The 22,101-nt window shown below is 43.0% G+C and overlaps 1 protein-coding gene across 1 annotated transcript in view; it reads left to right on the top strand.

Annotated features, from left to right (window-relative positions):
• Window positions 1-22,101, top strand: part of cacna1ha (calcium channel, voltage-dependent, T type, alpha 1H subunit a) — a 161,237-nt gene that overhangs the window by 27,631 nt on the left and 111,505 nt on the right. Inside the window, exons 6-7 of the mRNA XM_055651688.1 lie at window positions 11,951-12,043; window positions 16,657-17,443. Coding sequence (XP_055507663.1) covers window positions 11,951-12,043; window positions 16,657-17,443 — 880 coding nt within the window. The remainder of the gene's footprint in view (window positions 1-11,950; window positions 12,044-16,656; window positions 17,444-22,101) is intronic.

Below are 22,101 nucleotides of genomic sequence, written 5' to 3'. Positions count from 1 at the left end.
TCAGCGGGTGCAGCAGCAACTATGGAGCGAAGGAAATAGGCAACGTTTCGGCCAGAATCCCATTTCTGTGACGTAGAGGAGACCATGCTCTATGTGTATATGGAGTGTGCATCTACCCAAGGGTTTCGGCCCGAAACGTTGCCTATTTCCTTCGCTCCATAGATGCTGCTGCACCCGCTGAGTTTCTCCAGCTTTTTTGTGTAACCTACAATAAATAAATCTTACTTTTTAAACTTTCCACTGGATTTTTAAACTATTGTTTTCTCTGGAAGGTCGGAGGTTGAGGGGAGACCAATTAGAAGTATATACAATGATGAGAAGCAGAGACAGGGTAGACAGTCAGAACCTTTGTCCCAGGGTGGATGGGCAGAGCTTTGAAGTGAGACAAGCAAAGTTGAAAGGATATGTGCGGGGAAAGTTGTTTTTAATCACAGAGGTTTGTGGCGGCCTGTAACCTGCTGCCATGGTCGTGGTGGAGGCAGATTGAGATAGTAACACAAGGTGTTTGATTAGGCATGTGGATCTGCAGGGAATGGAACGATATGGATGATGTGCTAGCAGATGAGATTTGTTTATCTTAGACTAATGCAGCATGGAAATTTGCCCACATCTGGTTCATATCCCTCAAAACCTTTCTTATCCATGTACCTGTCCAAGTATCTGTTGTGTGTTGTTATAGTACTTGTCTCAACTACCTCCTCTTCCAGCTTGTTCTATATAATCCACCACCCATGTGTATTGGCATCATGTTCAGCATGGACATTGTGGGCCGAAGGGCCTGGTCCTGTGCTGCACTTTTCCATGTTCTATGTTTAGTAATCTTTTTATAATATAAAATTTTCTAAAAATATGAAAAACTTTGAAAAGTTTTTAGAGGTTCCCGTACACCATACAAGTGTTAACCATCATTAAAAAGGCACTGGTTTTCAGTGCAGATGCTGTTATAATATGGGCAGTAAGCAGCCATTTTATCTTATGAACACCAATGCCATATAAACCACTACAAATGGCAGTTAAACTCAGAGCCCCTGAATGAAGCAAGGATGCGATTGAAACGCAACTAATGTTTAACTTAATGCATCAAACAAACTAGCAGCTTTAGTTTAGTTTAGACATACAGTGTGGGAACAGGTCCTTTTGGCCCACTGAGTGTGTGCTGACTAGCAATCAACCATACACTAGTTCTATCCTACATATTAGGGGCAATTTACAGAAGCCAATTAACCTACAAACCTGCATGTCTTTGGAATGTGGAAGGAGACCGGAGCACCTGGAGAAAACCCACATGGTCACAGGGAGAACCTACAAACTCCATACAGACAGCACGCATAGTCAGGATTGAACCTGGGTCTCTGTAGCAATAAGGCAGCAACTCTACTGCTGCGCCACTGTGCTGCCCCAAATCCCAGAGGTTAAATGAGGATCCTTTAAAGCAAGGATCTATTTACTCAAATCCCACATGAATTCCTTTGTAGTTTCAGATTTTACAGTTAATTAAAAACACTATTGTTTGTGTTAAACCCAATGACCTGGAAATGTTTACCTAGGAAATTCGGAAATAATTGACTTTGGTAATGCCACATTTAGCACTGACTGTTCCAGTGAAGATGGAATACCAACATTTTAATGACCTCAGGTTAATAAAAATAATGATAAACATCACCGTAAACTTGACTGAGCAAGAGTGTGAAAAAATACATCAGAATTGATTAAATCCTACTCATAAACAAGATAGTAGACTGGCCAATATTAACAATTATTAAAGTTATAAAATGCATTGATCTAAAGCACCAATTTTATAGTAAATGCAGAGAGTGCTCAAACAGCAACTTTCATAGAATCATACAGGGTGGAAACAGGCCATTCGGCTCCACTTGCCCACGCTGACCACCATGCCCCATCTACAATAGTCCCACCTGCTTACACTTGGTCCATATCTCCACAAACGTATCCTATCTATGTACTTGTCCAAATGTTTTTTTTAACGTGTGAAAGATTGTATTGTTTAATAAAGCCATTTTAATCAGGTCCTTAAATGAAATGAAACATTTAGACCGATACATGGATAGGATAGCTTAAGAGGGATATGGGCCAAGCGTGGGTAGGTGGGACCAATATATATGGGGTAAGATGGTCGGCATGGGCAAGTTGGGCCGAATGGCCTGTTTCCGTTTTGTATGACTATGGCTCTAAATATTTCTAAATGACAGTAATGGATGCTCATGTTGGCGTTGGTCTTGTACGGTTTTAAACACGTGCATTGTTTTAAACTTCAAACTCTATTTCACGTGTAGAAATGTAAATTTCCTCCGACTGTGTTTGCTGAATATTCAGCAGTTTTATTGCATAATTACACGCGCTGATAAATAATTGGTGACCACCCACAGGGTGCCATAATTCAACTTGATTTGTTAAATAGTGTTTGCGAAAGTTAAGAAGATGTGTTTCCCATGGTTCTTAAACATTTTACAAACCAGCAGGAGGGAGTGATGCTCATACAGAGGCGGGAGCCTGTAGGTATTTAGGAATAATTCACTTCTGCACGTTGGATAGATTCCACCGAACGGCAAAAAGCATCAGTGGTCGACACAATCACCTCCTCTGCTGGAGATTCCAAAATCAACTGTTTATTTGTTTGCCTTTTCCCTTGCCTGTAGTTGGCGGCGCTGCTTCAACTCTCCGGCACGATGGCGCAACGATGGAGTTGTTGCCTTACAGCGCCAGAGACCTATCTCTCCTTATTGCTAATGCCCTCTGATCCAGGCAGCATTCTAGTAGATGGGGATGAATTTCTTCACCCAGGAAGTGATGAATCTTTAGAATGCACTCTCAGAGGATCATGTCAGCTCAGCGCTGAGTACATCCAAAATATTTTGAGGTATTACGGGAATCAAGGAATAAGGGGTTTGTGCTGAATAGTGACACCACGGCAATCATTCTTGAATGTCAAAGCAAGTACAAAAGTGCAATGGCCTAATCCTACTTTTCTATATTACTAAATCACTGTTCTTGACCGCTTTTGGCCATCTCTGCTATGATTTCCATGAGAACGCCACCACCTATGGCCGTCATTTTTGGCCACCTTGCTCAGAGCCCCCCTCCACCGCATGTGCGCCGAGGATTTTTCCTGTGAATGAAAAATTACAGAGATATTAATGTTTTCACAAAATTCATCATTCTCTCTGCTGCCCCTGCTGGAGGGAGGGGGAGGGACTATAAAACCAGGAAGTGATGTGCCTCAATCAGTCTCTGCAAGATGGAGCTCTGTCAATTAGTCTCTGTCACTCTGAGCTCTGAATGACACTGAATAAATGTCTACATCACTGTGAGTACCCTTATGGGGCTTTCTCACGGGTGGACTTGACGGAAGATGTAACCAGAGTGAAGTGGTCGTGGTCTAGAACGACATCACACAATATAACGGGGGGTAGATAAAGAGTTCCCACGGGTACTCGGCATTTCTGTTATTTGTGCGAGTGACTTGTCCGTCTCCCGAGCTTTCCCATTAAATCTTGAATGAACATTGTGAACTGTGAAGTGTTGTTAAATCACCACGTGGCACAAATGATGTAACTTTTTTTTCACACACTATAAATATCCTCTCTTGGTTGAATTGGCTCATTTGGAGACATGCCTGTACTAAGTAGTCTCGAGTACAGGATGGTGGTGTTTTTCATTGATGCGCTGTATGCAGCAGCCCTCTATGTGAATCGAGGACGCTTGCGTGAAGGCAGAAGGGTGAGATTAATTAAAAAGAGAATGAAGAGGAAGTCTCACTGGGTGAAGCCCATCTTTCAACGGAGATCTCTATTTGGACAATATGATAAACTGCTTAATGTGCTGTGCGAAGAGGATAAAAGGTCATCTGCATTAAAGTAGAGTGGTGGAATTAAATAGAACTTCCAGCATTGGATGTCTTCCATTATATTAAAAGTTCTGGACAGTGAATAGAGGCCTGTTTAAGAGCCTGCCCTCCGCATGTAATGTGGTATTTCGTGTGCTTCATGGATACCTGAGCACAAGTTTGTAAATACAGATAGCCTTTTTTAAGACAAGCATTACAAGTGAAAATTCCCTGTCCTCATGCATAATTTATTTTATGGCTCTTGGAGACATGATTCCAACTTCAAACACAGAGCGTGTAAAAGCTGTCTGCGACTTTTTTACTTTGCAGCTGCAGGGCACAGACACACTTATAAGAGAAGTTTAAGTTAACTGCAAAAACAGCACTTTTACATCAATAGCAATGTATGGTTTTTAAATCATGGATAACATTAAATGGTTTTCCTGTACTAATATATCGTTATATATACTCACATGAGCACCCGGGATACTCCGCAGCCTTCGTCTCCAGCAGGTTCCGTTTTTTCTCCCTGTTTCTGTAATCCTCTCTGGATTTATCGTAAAGAATTTTGTTGAATTGGTACCATTCTACAAGTTCCCCCTCTTGTTCCCTGGTGAAGTTATATGGCCTTACCTTCTGCCATCTTCCCTTTATATACGCGTCTGTTGAGGCTATTCCTACAACGGCTACTGGGGAGGCAATCTGAAATCCACCTTGCTCACCCTCTCCCTGCTCCAAGGAGCCCACAGGCAGTGTTATCTGTGGCATCTCCTGTTGCCTCTCCACCTGTCTCTCTTGCTGCGTCTCCTCCTCATTCTCCTGCATGGCAAAAACCTTTCTGACATGCTTTATCCTGCTTTCTTTGAGCTTTTCTGGGAGCCATCTCTGCAAGTGTTCCAGTGAAAAAGATTCTCCAACAATGACAATGAGGTGGGACGTCCTCGATGGACACATGTTCCATTGGCGATATTGAGACCACCTTTTTTACTCACCTTCTGTCCCCTCTGTCCAGCTTCCGGGTTCACCGTTCGCAGGAGTTCCCACGGTAACTGCAAGAGTTATTATGGATATCGCACTGGCCACTACGTCCATATAATGTTTCAATGTTCAACCACAAGTGTACAAGTCACTCTTGGAGAAATTCAAGCTTGCCTGAATTTTCTCCCGAGTCAACAAGTTACACGAGTACCTGCCGTTAGCGCCACGGTGGTCCACGGTGTCCACGAATGCCGTACGGTTATCGTACGAGGTTCCCACGATGCTCAACTCTGGTTACCTCTTGCATCAAGTCGCCCCGTGAGAAAGCCCCATTAATGTGGTTTGAAAATGAATATATGGTTAGTTTGAAGTAAAAAAGCACTGCCTGCAAATGGTTGTTTGGGTTTGGGTTGAAGTAAAAAGGCACTCTCTCTCTCTCTCTCTCTCTCTCTCTCCCCCCTCCTCTCTCTCCCCACCTCTCTCTCTCCCTATCCCACTCTCTTTCTCTCTCTCTCCCCCCTGTCTCTCTCCCTTTCTCTCTCACTCTCCCCTCCTCTCTCTATCCCCCCCCCTCCCCTCCTCCTCTTTCTCTCCCTCCCTCCCCCCCTCTCCCCCCCTCCCCCCCCCCCCCTCCTCCCCCCCCTCTCTCCTCCCCCCCTCTCCCCCCACCCTCTCCTCTCCACCTCTCCTCTCCTCTCTCCCCACTCCCCCCCTCTCTCCTCTCCCCCCCTCTCCTCTCCTCTCCCCCCTCTCCCCCCCCTCTCCCCCCCTCCTCCTCTCCCCCCTCTCCCCTCCTCCTCTCCTCTCCCCCCCTCTCCTCTCTCCCCTTCTCCTCCCCCCCCTCTCATCTTCCCCCCCCCCCCTCCCCCCCTCTCCCCCCCCCCCCCTCTCCTCTGAGCCCTTGAGCAGTCTGCTAAAACAAACTGGAACTCAAAGTAGAGTCATCGAGACACATAAACCTACACAGCATCACACAGGCCCTCCTAGGAAATCAGGGAACATCACAGTGGGTGGCACAGTGGCGCAGCGATAGAGTTGCTGCCTTAAAGCACCAGAGACCCGGGTATCCGGGTTCAATCCTGACTACGGGTGCTGTAGGAATAAGGGGTAGTTCCATGATCATATTGAATTGCGGTGCAGGCTCGAAGGGCTGAATGGCCTACTCCTGCACCTAATTTCTATGTTTCTATGCTTCTATGTTTCCATTTAGAAAGGAGATGAGGAAAAACTTTTTCACCAGAGAGTTATAAATCTGTGGAATTCTCTGCCTCAGAAGGCAGTGGAGGCTAATTCTCCGGATGCTTTCAGGAGAGAGTTAGAGCTCTTAAAGATAGCGGAGTCGGGGAATATGATGAGACGGGGGTACTGATTGTGGATGATCAGCCATGATCACAGTGAATGGCGGTGCTGGCTCGAGTGGCCGAATGACCTACTCCTGTACCTACTGTCTATGGTCTGTACAGTTTGTACGTTCTCCCTGTAACCGCGTGGGTTTTCTCCGGGTGCTCTAGTTTCCTCCCACACTCCAAAGACGTACAGGTTTGTGGGTTAATTGGCTTCAGTAAAGATTGTAAATTGTTCCTAGTGTGCAGGATAGTACTAGGTGTACAGGATGATTGCTGGTTGGCACGGACGCAGTGGGCAAGAGGGCTGTTTCCGTACTATAGCTGTAAATTCTATTGTCTGTTTTTTATTTATATATACTGATATATATGCGCGTGCTGTCTCACTAAAACTAAACTAAACTCAATCTCTCGGTAGCTGCTAATTAAGTCGCAACTCAACGGCAACCAATATTCACCGAGACTTGAAAGCACCCTGTGATGTTTCTCTCCTGAACTCCTTGCTAATGCCGACAGAAAATGTGTGAACTATGAAGTAGGCTGTGGCTTTCCAAAAGCCCAGGTTTCAGTGCTGCCCACTAGGGATTAGAAACATGACAGCAGACCCACTGAATAAATAAACGCAACCTGCTGTGAGGATCTGAAGTGGGTTTTTTTTAGCAAGAGCTGTAAACTGAATGTAGGCACCTGTAGTGACAGCCTGAATGGTCTCCATCTCGATGAAAGTGTGCTGGAACAGCTTTGATATTATTTCATCAGCGTTCCTTATTTTTTGTTTAATATGCTATAAACGAAGGGATTAGCAGTTTATTGTACAGGGGATGGGTTCCCTTATAAAACTGAGTCAGAGGATATCCGCCATTGAATTGAATTGAATTGAATTGAATTGAATTGAATGACACAGCTTGGAATTAGGCCCTTCGGTTCATGCCAAAAATCCATCACCCGTTCGCACTAACATTGGATTGAATTAGTTTTTAATTTAATTTAGTTTAGTTCAGTTTGCTTTCCTATACTTTATTATTGTCACATGTACTCAGGGAAAAGCTTTTGTTTGCGTGATATCCAGTCAAAGAAAAGACTACACATGAATACAATCAAGAATTAAGTTAAATTGAATTGAATTGAAAGACACAGAGCCAACCGAGCCCACGTCGACCATCGACCACCCGTACACACTCGTTCCATGTTATTCCACTTGCCCCCCCCACTCCCGACACACTAGCGACAATCTACAGAGGGCCAATTAACCTGCAAACCCGCACATCTTTGGCATGTGGAAGGAAATCAGACCACTTGACGAAACCAAGCGGCACGTTCACAGGGAGAACGTGCCAACTCCACACAGACAGCACCCAAGGTCAGGATTGCACTTGGATCTCTGGCACTGTAAGGCAGCTGCTCTACCAGCTGCACCACTGTGCCACCCTATTATTTGCCACTCATCTGCACGCCATCATATTGGCAAAAGGAGTTGGTTGGGAAAGAGTTAGGTTATAACTTCACTTTGTGGATTGGTAACTGGTTCTGGTTTGAGAAAAGAGTTGGTGCATAGCAGGAAATGCAGCAGCCCAAGGCTATGGTTTAATGATGTGAGTTACTGCAAAAATGTGGTACTTCTCAAGGGTATGTATGTCCTTAGGTCTTAAATGTCTTCTGTGACCAATTTGAAAAATACCACCAGAATTCACTTTTAAGATCTTGCCTTCGCTCATGTAGCTAAGGCAAGATAAGGAAATAAGGAAATTGTTGGTTTCCTGAGCTCTTGTGTTGTGTGCTACTTGAAGCTTTTCTCTCTGCAAGTTATAAAGAGGGGGGTGGAGGTTACGGACAATTGATCACGCCCCTCTTGCATCTTCATTGGGTATTATGTAAAATAACAACAGCAAATTACCATAGAACATATAGAAGAGTGCAGCATGGGAACAGGCCCTTCGGCCCACAATGTTCCTGCTGAACATGATGCCAAGATAAACTAATCTCTGTCTGAACATGATCTAAATCCCTCCATTCCTTGCATATCCATTCAAAAGCCAGCTACCACCCTACTGTATTGGTCTCTCCCAACATCCCTGACATATTCCAGGCACCTGCATCTTTCCAAAATAATCCTGCCTTGCTCATCTCCTTTAAACTTTGCCCCTCTCACCTTAAAGCTGTGCCCTCTAGTCTTTGACACCGTGGGAAAAAGATTCTGACTGTCTACCCATGAAGCATTTGTATATTTCATTGGGACTTGCAATGTAGATTGCTTACAATATAGTAAGTTACAAATCTACTGCCATAATTAAGTTATCTCTTAAAAGAAAGCATGAACACAGCTGGTAACACACTAACTTTGCAATCTCGATCGCTGTACTGAAATTGCTCAGTCTTCAAGGAATAGTGGAATGTACTGATTGAACCAGTCTGTCGTGTGTTTAATACTTGTTTGTGTTGCTTGAATCTACGGACATTCCATCAGCTAGGGTACAGTCAGATTCACTTCGACTCCATTGGACTTTGTCCATGAACTGTGATGGTATTTCTATATACTATCTGAACTGATTGATTATCAGGCAAAACAAACCTTTTCACTGTACCTCGGTACTCGTGACAATAATAAGCCTAAACCTAAAACCTAATATGAGGCGGTACAGTGGCGCAGCGGTAGAGTTGCTGCCTTACAGCGCAAGGGATCCGGGTTCAACCCTGACAATGGGTGCTGTCTGTACGGAGTTTGTACGTTCTCCCTATGACCAGGTGGGTTTTCTCCGGGTGCTCCCGTTTCCTTCCACATTCCAAAGATATACAGGTTTGTAGGTTATTTGGCTTTGGTAAAGAGTTGTGAAGTGTGTAGGATAGTGTTGGTGTACGGGGTGATCGCTGGTCGGTGCAGACTCGGTGGGTAGTGCGGCTTGTTCCCATGCTTTATATCTAAAGTGAACTGTTTCACCACTATATTATGCACTCTGTATCTTCCCCTTTGCCCTTGATGTGATAGATTATTACCCGATTTATTTGAACAGCATGCAAAACAAAGCTTTTCACTGTACCTCAGTACTCATGACAATAATAGCATAAACCTAATCCTTGCAATTACACTCAATTGAGAAAATGGTCCGTTTAAATGTGCTACTGAATTTGAAGATTTAGATTTTGAGTCTGAAGAAGGATTCCAACCTGAAACGTCACCCAACCTTTTTCTCCAGAGATGCTGCCTGACCCGCTAGGTTACTCCAGCACTTTGTGTCTATCTACTGATTTTCCCTTAATGTGATGTGGTGTTAATTCAGATTCATAGACTATGGAAACACATTGAAGAATCTTTCAGTAGAATCTCATTGTCAATGTCATGAAAGCAGGAACTCTGATTGAGCTGATGGTTTTCAATAATTTAATATTACAGTTTTTTTCTTTGTAATTTATCGTCAGTCTGTCTATCAGTCGCCTCCTAAACCGAAACGGCTGATAAATTGAACTGGTACCTCATTATAGGTTGAACAGTGTAGTTTGAATAAACACTTGATTTAATGAACTACTAATTGTATTTCGAGGCAAGTTTTTGTTTTCATTGCTCTGGTTTCTTATTCACTCTGAGTGTTCCACTCAATTACTGGCCTGTAAATCAGATACATTTGTCGAGATCAGTGGAATCCCTGGGAAGTTTTCTTTTCCCATGTTGACAAACCATAGAAATCTTGAGTGATGTTCAAACAATGTTACCATTTGAAAATCATTTTAAAAGTGATGGCTCAATGGTAGAGACCCGGCTTTGATTCTGACAACGGGTGCTGTCTGTATGGAGTTTGTACCTTCTCCCCGTGACCGCGTGGGATTTCCCCGTGTCCCCCGGTTTCCTCCTACACTCTAAAGATGTACAGGGTTGAAGGTTAATTGGCTTCAGTAAAAATTGTAACTTGACCTTAGTGTGTAGGATAGCGTTAATGTACGGAGCGATCACTGGTTGGCGCAGACTCGATGGGCTGAAGGGTTTATTTCCACACTGTCTCTCTATAGTCTATTGTCTGTTATTTTATATATAGACGGAACTATATTTTGTTGTTTATTAAGGGTTTTACAGAGTAATATCTGTTGTGCTGCTACAATTAAGAATTCTATTGTTCCATTTCGGGACATATGACAATAAAAACATTAACTCTCTTGGCTCTAGAACGATGCTTGGATTAAGGAGTATTAACTACAGAGGGTGCTTGGATAGACTTAGACTGCTTTCTCTGGAATGCCAGAGGTTGCAAAGAGTATATACAATTATGAGAGGCATAGATAGGGTAGACAGTCAGAATCATTTCCCCCCCAGGATTAAAAGATCATATACTAGACGGCATAGCTTTAAAAGTGAGAGGGGCAAAGTTTAAAGGAGATGTGCAAGGCATGTTTTATACACAGAGGGTGGTGAGTGCCTGGAAAGTGCTGCCAGAGGTGGTGGTTGAGACAGATATGATAGTGGCATTCAAGAAACTTTAACATAGGCAGGGAATGGAGGGATGTGGATGATGTGGAGCCAGGTAAGAGTTGGTCTTGGCTTCATATTTAGCACAGACATTGTGGGCCGAAGGGCCTGTTCCTTGTGCTGCAACAAAAATGTCACCAATCTTTCAAAAATGCTCATTTCCACCAGAATGATTTATCTTACCTTATTTTGATCATAGGTGAGTTCAAATAGGGAATTGTCAAGTGGATAAAAATCAGGCAAATTCACAGTTCACATTCTGCCCACTTTCTTCCCCCACTGTCGGTACAAGGTGGTCTTTATCTCATTCCTCAGTTGGCTTGCTCTTTCTTCAAATAGAACACTGCTACTATTGCAGCAGGTCGAGATTGAAACTGAGTTATGGAAACCATACTTTTGATGGGGTTGTTTCAATGAATTGGTTGAGAGATTCAGGGACAGTTGCTTCCCAGCTGTTATTATGCAACTGGACCGTCCTCTCACCAGCTAGAGCGTGGTCCTGATCTCGCATCTACCTAATTTGGGACCTTTGAACGATCATTATCGGAGTTCACTGGACTTTATCTTGCACTAAACGTTATTCCCTTTATCCTGTCTCTGTACACTGTGGATGGCTTGATTGTAATCACGTATGGTCTTTCCGTTGACTGGATAGTACGCAACAAAAACGTTTTTCACTCTACTGCACGTGACAATAATAAACTAAACTAAACTAAGCTCTGTTTTGTCGTGTGAAGTGACTCAAAGATACCGGAGTTACCTATTTGATCAGCATGTGTGGAGGTTCCTTTGCAAGTCATTTTCATGAGAAGAGCAAGGAGAAAATGGCAGGAATGTTTCACTGTTAAAGTATGGAAGGAGTGTAAGGTTGAAGGTGAGAAGGAGAAGATTTAATAGGAACCTGAAGGGCAACTTTTTCATTCAGAAGGTGGGAGCTATTATGGAACGAGCTACCAGAGGAGGGAGTTGAGGCAGGTACAGCAGGTACTGTGAAGGGCCTGTTTCCACGCTGTATGACTCGGTGACTCTATTGGCAAAACGCTTGTAAACAGGACTAGCGGAACGTGAAAAAATGTAAAAGACTGAGGAGGAATAACATGTCAAAAACCTGTATTAATCACATCACATTTTTCATAACTTTATGCAAAATGGAGCAGTTAATAAAAATCTGTGGCTGATTTGCATCAGATTATTAATTATCTTTGCCTTCATCTGAAGATATTGTACAAAATTGAATGTGAAAGTGACCGTTATATATTGCCTAGGTTATTTTTCTCAAACGTTATTTAAATAGTGTCAGAATAATGTAACATGCGTTTGTTTCCTTCACAGGTGATTACTCTGGAAGGATGGGTGGATATCATGTATTATGTTATGGATGCACATTCTTTTTACAATTTTATCTATTTTATACTGCTTATAATAGTAAGTATCTCTCATTTAAGGCCTAACATTTCTTTTGTTTCTCTGAATAATTAAGATTTTCATATTGTACCATGTCCAAAATGTGACCAGTTTAGAATGTTAATGTGGGCTATAAACTTCAGGTGATTTTTTTGTGACGTCCAATTAAAAAAATGACAAATCATTATTTTAATTTTAAAAAGACTGTTAAGGTTTAAAGTTTCAAAGTGCTGGAGAAATTCGTAGAAACAAGGAATTGCAGATTTAAAATTTAAAAAAGTGCTGGGGTAATTCAGCGGGTCAGGCAGCATCTCTTGAGAATGTGGATAGATTACGTTTCGGGTCGAGATCCTTCTTCAGACTGTGAGGGTGCTGATGGGTCCCGAGCTGAAACGTCCCCGACCCATGTTCTCCAGGGTTGCTGACTAACCTCCTGAATTATTCCAAATAAAAATAGCGGAGTTAGGGGATATGGAGAGAAGGCAGGAACGGGGTACTGATTGGGGATGATCAACTATGATCACATTAAATGCTGGCTCGAAGGGCCAAATGGCCTACTCTTGCACCTATTGCACTTGGTTTATACTCTCTAGAATTTAGGAGATTGAGAGGGGATCTTATAGAAACTTACAAAATTCTTAAGGGGTTGGACAGGCTAGATGCAGGAAGATTGCTCCCGATGTTGGGGAAGTCCAGGACAAGGGGTCACAGCTTAAGGATAAGGGGGAAATCCTTTAAAACCGAGATGAGAAGAACTTTTTTCACACAGAGAGTGGTGAATCTCTGGAACTCTCTGCCACAGTGGGTAGTTGAGGCCAGTTCATTGGCTATATTTAAGAGGGAGTTAGATGTGGCCCTTGTGGCTAAGGGGATCAGAGGGTATGGAGAGAAGGCAGGTACGGGATACTGAGTTGGATGATCAACCATGATCATATTGAATGGCGGTGCAGGCTCGAAGGGCCGAATGGCCTACTCCTGCACCTAATTTCTATGTTTCTATGTTTCTATTGTATATTGTCTTTTAATCCTAAAATGGTTGTGTGTTTTGTTTTTAAATATATTGTTCAACAAAACTAATGGCAATTCAATTTCCCTGCAACAATGTGACCAAACATGGGGCAGCACAGTGGTGCAGCAGTAGAGCTGCTGCCCTACAGCGCCAGAGACCTGGGTTCGATCCTGAATATGGGTGCAGTCTGTACTGAGTTTGTACGTTCTCCCCATGACCATGTGGGTGCTCTGGTATCCTCTCACATACCAAAGAGGTACAGGTTTGTAGGCTAATTGGCCTCTGTAAAATTGCCCTTAGTGCGTAGGGAATGAATGAGATATTGGATGACCTAGAACTAGTGCGAACAAATGATCAATGGTATCTGTTGACTTGATGGGCCAAAGGGCCTGTTTCTATGCTGTATCACAAATCTAAACTAAACTAAACTGAACTAAAGCTGTCACATATTATCCAGTTTCCTGGAACTCTGAGGTACTAAGAATCATTCCATATGTTGTGCAAGGCCAGCAGTCAGCTAAGTTTGGCCAAACATGCCAGAAACACGCAAACAAGTATAAGCATCATGCTCAACAACAATTCATTGTTCAGTTCCAGTAGGAATTCAATTGTGCTGATCATAGAGTCATAAAGCATAAAAACAAGCCTTTCTACCCATCCCTTCAATGCAGCCCAAGATACTCCTTCTACGCTAATCCAATTTGCCTTGCTTTGGCTCATACCGCTCCAAACCTCTCCTATCCATTTACTTGTCCAGTATTCAAAAATATTGTAATAATACCTGCCACAACTACCTCCTCTGGCAGCTTGTTTCATATACCCCCCCCCCCCAAACCACTAAGTGAGAAAGGTAACCCTCAAGTTCCTTTCTCCTTTCATCTTAAACCTATGTCCTCGATTATCCTACTCTGGGTAAAATACATTGCACATTCACCCTGCATATTCCCCTTATGGTTTTATCCACCTCCATAAGATCTCCCCTCATTCTCCTGCGATCTTAGGAATAAAGTCCTAGTCCTGTGCAACCTCTCCCTATAGCTCTGGTCCTCGAACCCATCACAGATAGTTGGATGCAAACATTTATTAAAATGAAATCGGAAAAACTGGAGTATGATAATGTTTAATATTTCAAAGTTGGTAACCTGAATAAACAGAAACGTATAAATGGAAAAATAACATATTTAAGTTTGAAGCTATGTTTCAGATGCAAATGCATTCATCCTGCTGAAAAATCAATATGAGGCCAATATAACTAAAATAACACATCTTATGAACTTTAATACAAAATACTTCCTCCATTCACAAAACAGTCAATGGAAGAACTTTTCTAGCTGCAAATTCAATTCCAATAAAATAATATTTGTTGAATATGCTGAGTCAGAAATTATGAATGTAACATTTGTTCAATTTAATTTTATGAGTTCCATATTTTTTTGAAGGGCTTTTATATTTATAGAATGCATTCTGCTATAGTGACTAAAATTGCCTTTTAGCGTGATGGTAGTAATAATAATCAGTTTTAAATGTTTCCTATAAAGAACTGATCTTGAATTTTAGTGCTCTGTATTGTTCTAAGACACTGCAACTCTTGGTCTGCAAAAATAGAGCTTATATTTTAAGTTCTATGAGAAGCAAATTGAGCTCATTTTTCCTGTGTCGTTTAGTTGGCTTTAGCATGGAGATTTGCAGTCATCAAAGGTCCATTTTTGGAGCTCTTTCAGTATCTGGATTCTATTTTCTGCTCTGTGGATTTTTAGACTTTAGTCTTTAGAGATACAGAGCGGAAACAGGCCCTTCGACCCACCAAATCCTCGCCGACCAATGATCACTCCGTACACTAGCACTATTCTACACATGAGAGACAATTTACAATTTTACTGAAGCCAATTAACCTACAAACCTGCACGTCTCTGGAGTGTGGGAGGAAACCTGAGCAACCAGAGAAAACCCACGCGGTCACAGGGAGAAGGTACAAACTTCATACAGATATCACCAGTAGTCAGGGCCAAACTTGGGTACGTGGCGCTCTACCGCTACGAGGGATATTGAACTACTGTCCTGCAGATTTCATGCAGATTTCTGTGGGCATATACAGGCAGTCAAAGCCCAAGTGTAAAAGTAATTCCAAGAAAGGACCGAGAAGTATAAGAGAGGAAAGGAAAGGTTAAAAGGGATATGGGCCTGGCGCAGGCATGTAGGACTAGCTCGAATGGGCTATCTTGGTCCACGGTATCGGACGAATTGGGCCGAATTGTAATCTGTACAGGCAGGAAGACAACTGTGGAGGTCTTCACAGACAGGTTGAAGCATCCTGAGGTTTGGGTTATAAATAGGAACAATAAGATTAGAATTTCGGCAGCACAGTGGCGCAGCGGTAGGGTTACTGCCTTACAGCTCCAGCGACTCGAGTTGGAGCTGTAAGGCAGCTCTTGCATTTTCTCTGGAGCTCCAGTTTCCTCCCACATCTTAAAGACATGCAGATTTGTTGGTTAATTTGCTTCTGTAATTGACCCTGGTGTTTAGGATAGAACTGGTGTACAGGCAATCGCTGGTTGGTGTGGACTGCTTGGTGTTTCCATGCTGTATCTCTGTAACTAAAACCTAAAAAGATGCTGGAAATACTCAGCAAATACCTTTGATAAACTGTGACACTCCTTTCCTCACACTTTAATTTTAACCCCCTATGTTATCTTTAGCAATACCCAAATACCAGGAATTAAATTAAAAAAGCAAACATGTTTTCTTGATTCCATTGGGCTTATCCGTCACAGCTTACCATTTTCCTATTCTTTAAGGATATGTTTGAGGTATATCATTCTCTCTTAGCAAAAGCTTGACAAGTTTTTAATTTATTCATTCTCAAGACATAGGAATCCTGCCAAAGCCTGCTTTAATAGTCCATCCTTAATACCCCAGGTTGGGAAAGTAGGAAGAATCAAATAGGATTAGTGTGAATGGGTTTGATGGGCCGAAAGTCTTGTTGGTATGCCGTACAACATTATGACTTTATATGCACTTGAGTAGCTGGTGGTGAACTTTCTTTCCGGGGTGGGAGATTGCAACCTTCATGTGGTCCGCCCTGTTTCGACGAATGCAATCAACCTGGCGTGCACAATCAAGTAAGATCAAATAGAACAAGTTGTCCTACAACTTTAGGCTGTGCACGCCATACGCAAGAAGAAGAAGAAGAAAAACTTTCTTTCTTGAATGCCTCCAAATATTTTCTGTAACTGTGCTCCTTGGTGTTGCCATATCAAATGTATTCAGAGTCAATCACATTATTGTGGGTCTAGTTTCACATATAAGGGAGATGTGCTCAGTTTGACAGATGAAAGAACATAAAGAAAAGAACAAAAACGTGCAAACTCCACACAGACAGCACCCTAGGTCAGGATCGAACCAGGGTCTCCGGCACTATTAGGCATCAACTCTACCAGCTGCACCACTGTGCCGCACTGAATATTTATTCCCTCTTGAGAGTGTTTGATCATATTTTAGATTTTTGCAATAAAAACATTTGAGCTTCAGGACACAATGGGGGGGATTGTTGTAATTGTACAGTTTCCTTTTTACAACTTTAAGACTGATTGCGTGTATTTTTATCTCCTAAAAAAAAATTCTTCAGGTTGGTTCATTCTTCATGATTAACCTGTGCCTGGTTGTCATAGCAACGCAATTTTCAGAAACAAAACAACGCGAAAATCAATTAATGCAGGAGCAGAGGGCTCGTTTCCTGTCAAACGACAGCACGATTGCAAGTTTCTCTGAGCCAGGAAGCTGCTACGAAGAACTGCTGAAGTACATCTGTCACCTGTACAGGAAGGTAAAGCGACGGGCCTTGCGGCTGTACAACACCTGGAGGAACAAGCGGCGTAAGAAGGTCAGCTCGGTCAGCTCCAACGGGCAGGAGAGGACGTGCCGGACCAAGGGGCGGGTGAAGTCAATCCATCATCTGATTCACCACCACCACCACCACCACCACCATCATTACCACATCAGCAATGGCGCTTCGAGGGGACAACGGGGAAGCCCGGAGCTCTACGACATGGAGATGAAGACGCTGCGAGTTGACAGTAGGCTCGTGGTCCCTTCGCCCGCGCTCAACCGTCAGACGCCACTTTCGGGAGCCGAGTCCGTCCACAGCATCTATCACGCTGACTGCCATTTAGAAGGTCTTCAGGTGGCGTGCAAGTCTTCCACTGCTGCGAACGTCAAACTAATGGGCAGCTTTATCAACCAGCGGGGCATGAACTACCCGACCATCGTCCCATCTGTGACCGGCAAGGACAGCTCCATGCCAAAACCAAAGGACAAGAGAAGTGGTAACACATCCTTCACAGTGGACAAAGCAAAGCCGAAGATGAAGCTCACAGATTCCTTTGGCAAACTGCCCTACTTAGTGGGAGACAATGGTAAGAAACGTACCTGTTCCATCGTCACCTCCAAACTCCCTCAGTTGTGTTAAAAGCTTCACGATTTAGTTTGACGTAGGCACAAGGAACTGTAGATGTTGGTTTTCCAAAGAAAGACACTAAGTGCTGGAGTAACTCAGCAAATCAGGCAGCATCCCTGGAGAGCATGGATAGGTGCCATTTTGGGGTGAGACCCTTCTTTAGATTGATGGTTGGGTGGGGGGGGGGGAGAATGCTGGAAGAGAGGAGGTGCAGGACAAAGCCTGGTGAATGATAGGTGGATACACGTGAGGTGGGGGTACTCCAGCACCTTGTGTCTTTTTTGTAAACCAGCATCTGCAGTTCCTTGTGATGTGCAGCATGGGCTTAGAACAGAGAACGTAGAATAGTACAGAAATGAACGACACGGGTCTCCACCTGAAACGTTATCTATCCATGTTCTCCAGGGATGCTGCCTGACCAGTTGAGCTACTCCAGCATTTTGTGTCTTTTCTAAATTAACTTTACAATTGCTCAGATATTTTAAACTCATTAAAACTGGATAAACAAGGAGATTAAGAATATTGCTAGATTTACAACTGATTTCCTGCATTAAGCAGCTGTTCTGATGGGATGAATTGATTGAGAAAAGTTCAACAGTAAGTGAAACTCATTGTGACGCAGATGATGGAAATTTTAAATAATGACTAAAATTGCTGGAAGCGACCAACAGATCTGGAAGGAGGAACAGTTAATGTTCAGGTCAACGGCTTTTCTGGAAAATCGAGAAAACAAATTAGTTTTAAGTTCGATTGAAATGCCCTTCAGCCAATTGAGTCCACGCTGACCATCGGCCATAAGGAATGGGAGTAGAATTAGGCCATTTGGCCCATCACGTCTACTCCGCCATTCAATCATGGCTGATCTATCTCTCTCTCCTAACCCCATTCTTCTGCCTTCTCCCCATAACCTCTGACATCTGTACTAATCAAGAATCTATCTATCTCTGCCATGAAAATATCCACTGATGGCCTCCACAGTCTTCTGTGGCAAAGAATTCCACAGAGTCACCACCTTCTAACTAAAGACATTTCTCCTCATCTCCTTCTTAAATGAGTGTCCTTTAATTCTGAGGCAATGACCTCTAGTCCTAGACTCTCCCACTAGTGGAAACATCCTCACCACATCCACTCTATCCAGGCCTTTCACTATTCTGTACGTTTCAATGAGGTCCCCTGGAGCCCCCTCATTCTTCTAAACTCCAGCGAGTACAGGTCCAGTGCCGACAAACGCTCATCAGAGGTTAACCTGCTCAATCCTGGGATCATTCTTATAAATCTCCTCGGGACCCTCTCCAGAGCCAGCACATCCCTCCTCAGATATGGTGCCCAAAATTGCTCACAATATTCCAAATGCGGCCTTTACTAGCGCCTTATAGAGCCTGAACATTACATCCCAACATTACAACGTCAGATCTAGTTATCCTGCTAACAGAGATATTCTCTGTATTCTCTCCGCCTGTCTGCGCCCTGCCCGCCATTTAAAACTAACTCGTCTTGTCTCCGATCCCATACATTAATTCTGTTTCGCTTTCCACAGTGGCTGCCTGAAATTCTGAATGTGTCTTGTATTTTCTGTCTTTAGATCAATGTTCAAATTGTTCATAGCAACTCTAAACTGAATCATCCTACCAATAGTTAGAGTGCGGTCGTGAAATAGTATCTACCTCATTAGAGACCCCTGGACTATTTTTGATCAGACTTTATCTTGCACTAAACGTTATTCACATGATCATATATCTGTACACTGTGGACGGCTCGATTGTAATCATGTATTGTCTTTCCGCTGACGGGATAGCACGCAACAAAACTCTTCACTTCATGGTGCACGTGATAATTAACTAAAAACAAAATTAAACAAAACTAAACTAAACTTTGAAAATATCAGTATTGTTAATCATATCCTGCACGGTATAAAACATTTTGATTTCAGTGAAGTTAGCTTAGCTCATCCAAAGCTGGGTATAGGTCTTGTCACAGATATGTGTAGCCAGCATTAGTTACCAGCTTGTTAAATTATAACGGTATTGGTATTGGTTTATTATTGTCACATGCCTCAAGATGCAGTGAAAAATATTGTTTTGTGTGCTATCGGAATATACAGAAGCTTGAAAGCACACAGCACCGGACTCAGGAACAGCTTCTTCCCCTCTGTTGTCAGGCTTCCGAACAGTCCTTCCATAAGCTATGGTACTGTTTGATTCACATCTATTTTATTTAGTTTAGTTTTGCTTAGAGATACAGCATGGAAACAGGCCCTTCAACCAGCGATCCCCACACATTAACATGATCCTACACACACCAGGCACAATTTACATTTATACCAAGCCAATTAACCTACAAACCTGTACGTCTTTGGCGTGTGGGAACGTACAAACTGCGTACGGACAGCAACCATAGTCGGGATCGAACCCGGGTCCCTGGCGCTGTAAGGGCTGTAAGGCAGCAACTCCACCGCTGCGTCACCGTACCACCCTTGTGGACTTTGTACTTTGCCAATGGAATTGCCGTGCAGTAATGCAGAGAGTTTTATTCTCCCCTCTGTGTCTTTCCCCTCACACCACCTATTGTCCTTTGAGTTTGAATTAATTGTATTTATGTATAGGATTATCTGATTTGGTTGGATAGCCTGCTAAACAAAGCTTTTCACTGTACCTCGTACACTTGACAATAATAAACTAAACCTAAACATTCACGTACTACACAAAATAACTTACAGAGACCAATTACCAATCCGCACTTGTTTGGGATGTGGGAGGAAACCGGGGCACTCGGAGGAAACCCAAACGGTCACAGGGAGAACATGCAAACTCTGCATCGACAGCACCTGAGGTTTGACCAAAGCACAAAGACCTTTCCCCCACTATATCCACCACTGTGTAAATTACTGTGAGAATCAGATTAGATTAGATGCTGAATGGGTTTTACAAGGACGTAGCTGAAAGCCAGATAAACAAAAATGGAAGACTCGAAGCGTTAATTTAGACGTTATCTTCGAGTTTAGAGATACAGCATGGAAACACATCCTCCGATCCACCGAGTCTGACCAGCGATCACCCCGTACATTAGCACTATCCTACACACTAGGGATGATTTACAAATTATAGAAGCCAATTTAACTACAAACCTGTACGTCTTTGTAGTGTGAGCGGAAACCGGGACACCCGGAGCAAACCCACGCGGTCACAGGGAGAACGTACAAACTCCGTACAGGCAGCACCCGTAGTCAGGATTAAACCCAGGTCTCTGGCGTTGTGAGACAGCAACTCGACCGCTGTGTCACCATGACCCCCCCTCCCCTTCCCCCCCCCCCCACCGTATAACTAACAGTGAGAAACAAGTTTGATTATTTGCTGTTTGGGTTTTACAAGGATGGAGCTCACAACAAGATGAAGAAAAATGAAAGATCTGAAAAGTTAATTAAAGTCAACACTCAATTGGAAAAAATGGAACATACAGGGACAGATGACGAGCCCTTTTGTTAACAAAAAAAGGCTTGAGAAAGAAGAGAACCAGCATTTGAAAAATGATTTTATGATTAGTATTTGAAAGTAAATCACCCTTGCAATAGTCAACTCTGGTGTTGCGAGGATCACCCATTACAATTAATCCATGCAACCAATTGTTTGGCCTTTGAACATACCACAGGAAGCAATTTAGGTTAAGTGCTGTGTGGATCTTACATAGTTTGATTCTGCTTTTAGTACCGTTGCCTCAAATAGATGAAATGAATACTCCATAACACCCCAATACTCCGTCAGTTATAACTTCACTGCAATCTGGGATTATTGACTAATTTCCCCGCTTCTCCGTGATTTTAGTTTAGTTTCGCGATACAGCGCGGAAACAGGCCCTTCGGCCCACCGAGTCCGCACCGATCCGCGATCCCTGCGCACTAACACTATCCTACACTAGGGACAATTTTTACACATACCAAACCAATTAACCTAGAAACCTGTACGTCTTTGGAATGTGGATGGAAACCTAAGTTCTCAGACAAAAGTCATGCTGCCACGGGGAGAGGGAAGAAACTCTGTACTGACCGCACCCGTAGTTGGGATCGAACCCAGGACTTTGGTGCTGTAAGTGCTGTAAGGCAGCAACTCTACCGCTGCGACACCGTGCCGCTTCTACGGCATATGATGCGTCTGCTCACATGCACATCGTAAGCACACTTTAAAACTAGACAATTTATCTTATCGACTTTTCAGGCAACTGATCCATCTTACCAACAGCTAGAGAGCAGCCCTGAGCTACTGTCTACCTCACTGGAGATCTGTGTTCGGGCTTTATGAACTTTATCTTGCACTAAACGTTTTTCACGTCATTCCCTTTATCGAGTATTTATATAACGGCTGGCTCGATTGTAATCATCTATTGTCCTTCCACTGACTTTCCGTTCCGTTAACACACAGCAAAAGCTTTTCACTGTACCTCGGTACATGTGACAATAAACTAAACTCAAACTCAAACTAAACTGCACTTATTTAAGGAAGAGAGCTCTATTGTCAGAGACAATGTTGAAATCCCATTCTTGTTCCTGATAAAATGCTTGACCATTTTGTCATGCATTTATGCAGTGGATTCTCCCTGATTGAAGTATTCAGTATTTAAAGATTT

This window comes from Leucoraja erinacea, chromosome 20, assembly GCF_028641065.1.
Source record: "Leucoraja erinacea ecotype New England chromosome 20, Leri_hhj_1, whole genome shotgun sequence".
Lineage (NCBI taxonomy): Eukaryota > Metazoa > Chordata > Chondrichthyes > Rajiformes > Rajidae > Leucoraja > Leucoraja erinaceus.
Note: the sequence above shows the minus strand (reverse complement) of the source record. Positions and strands in the feature narration are given on the sequence as shown.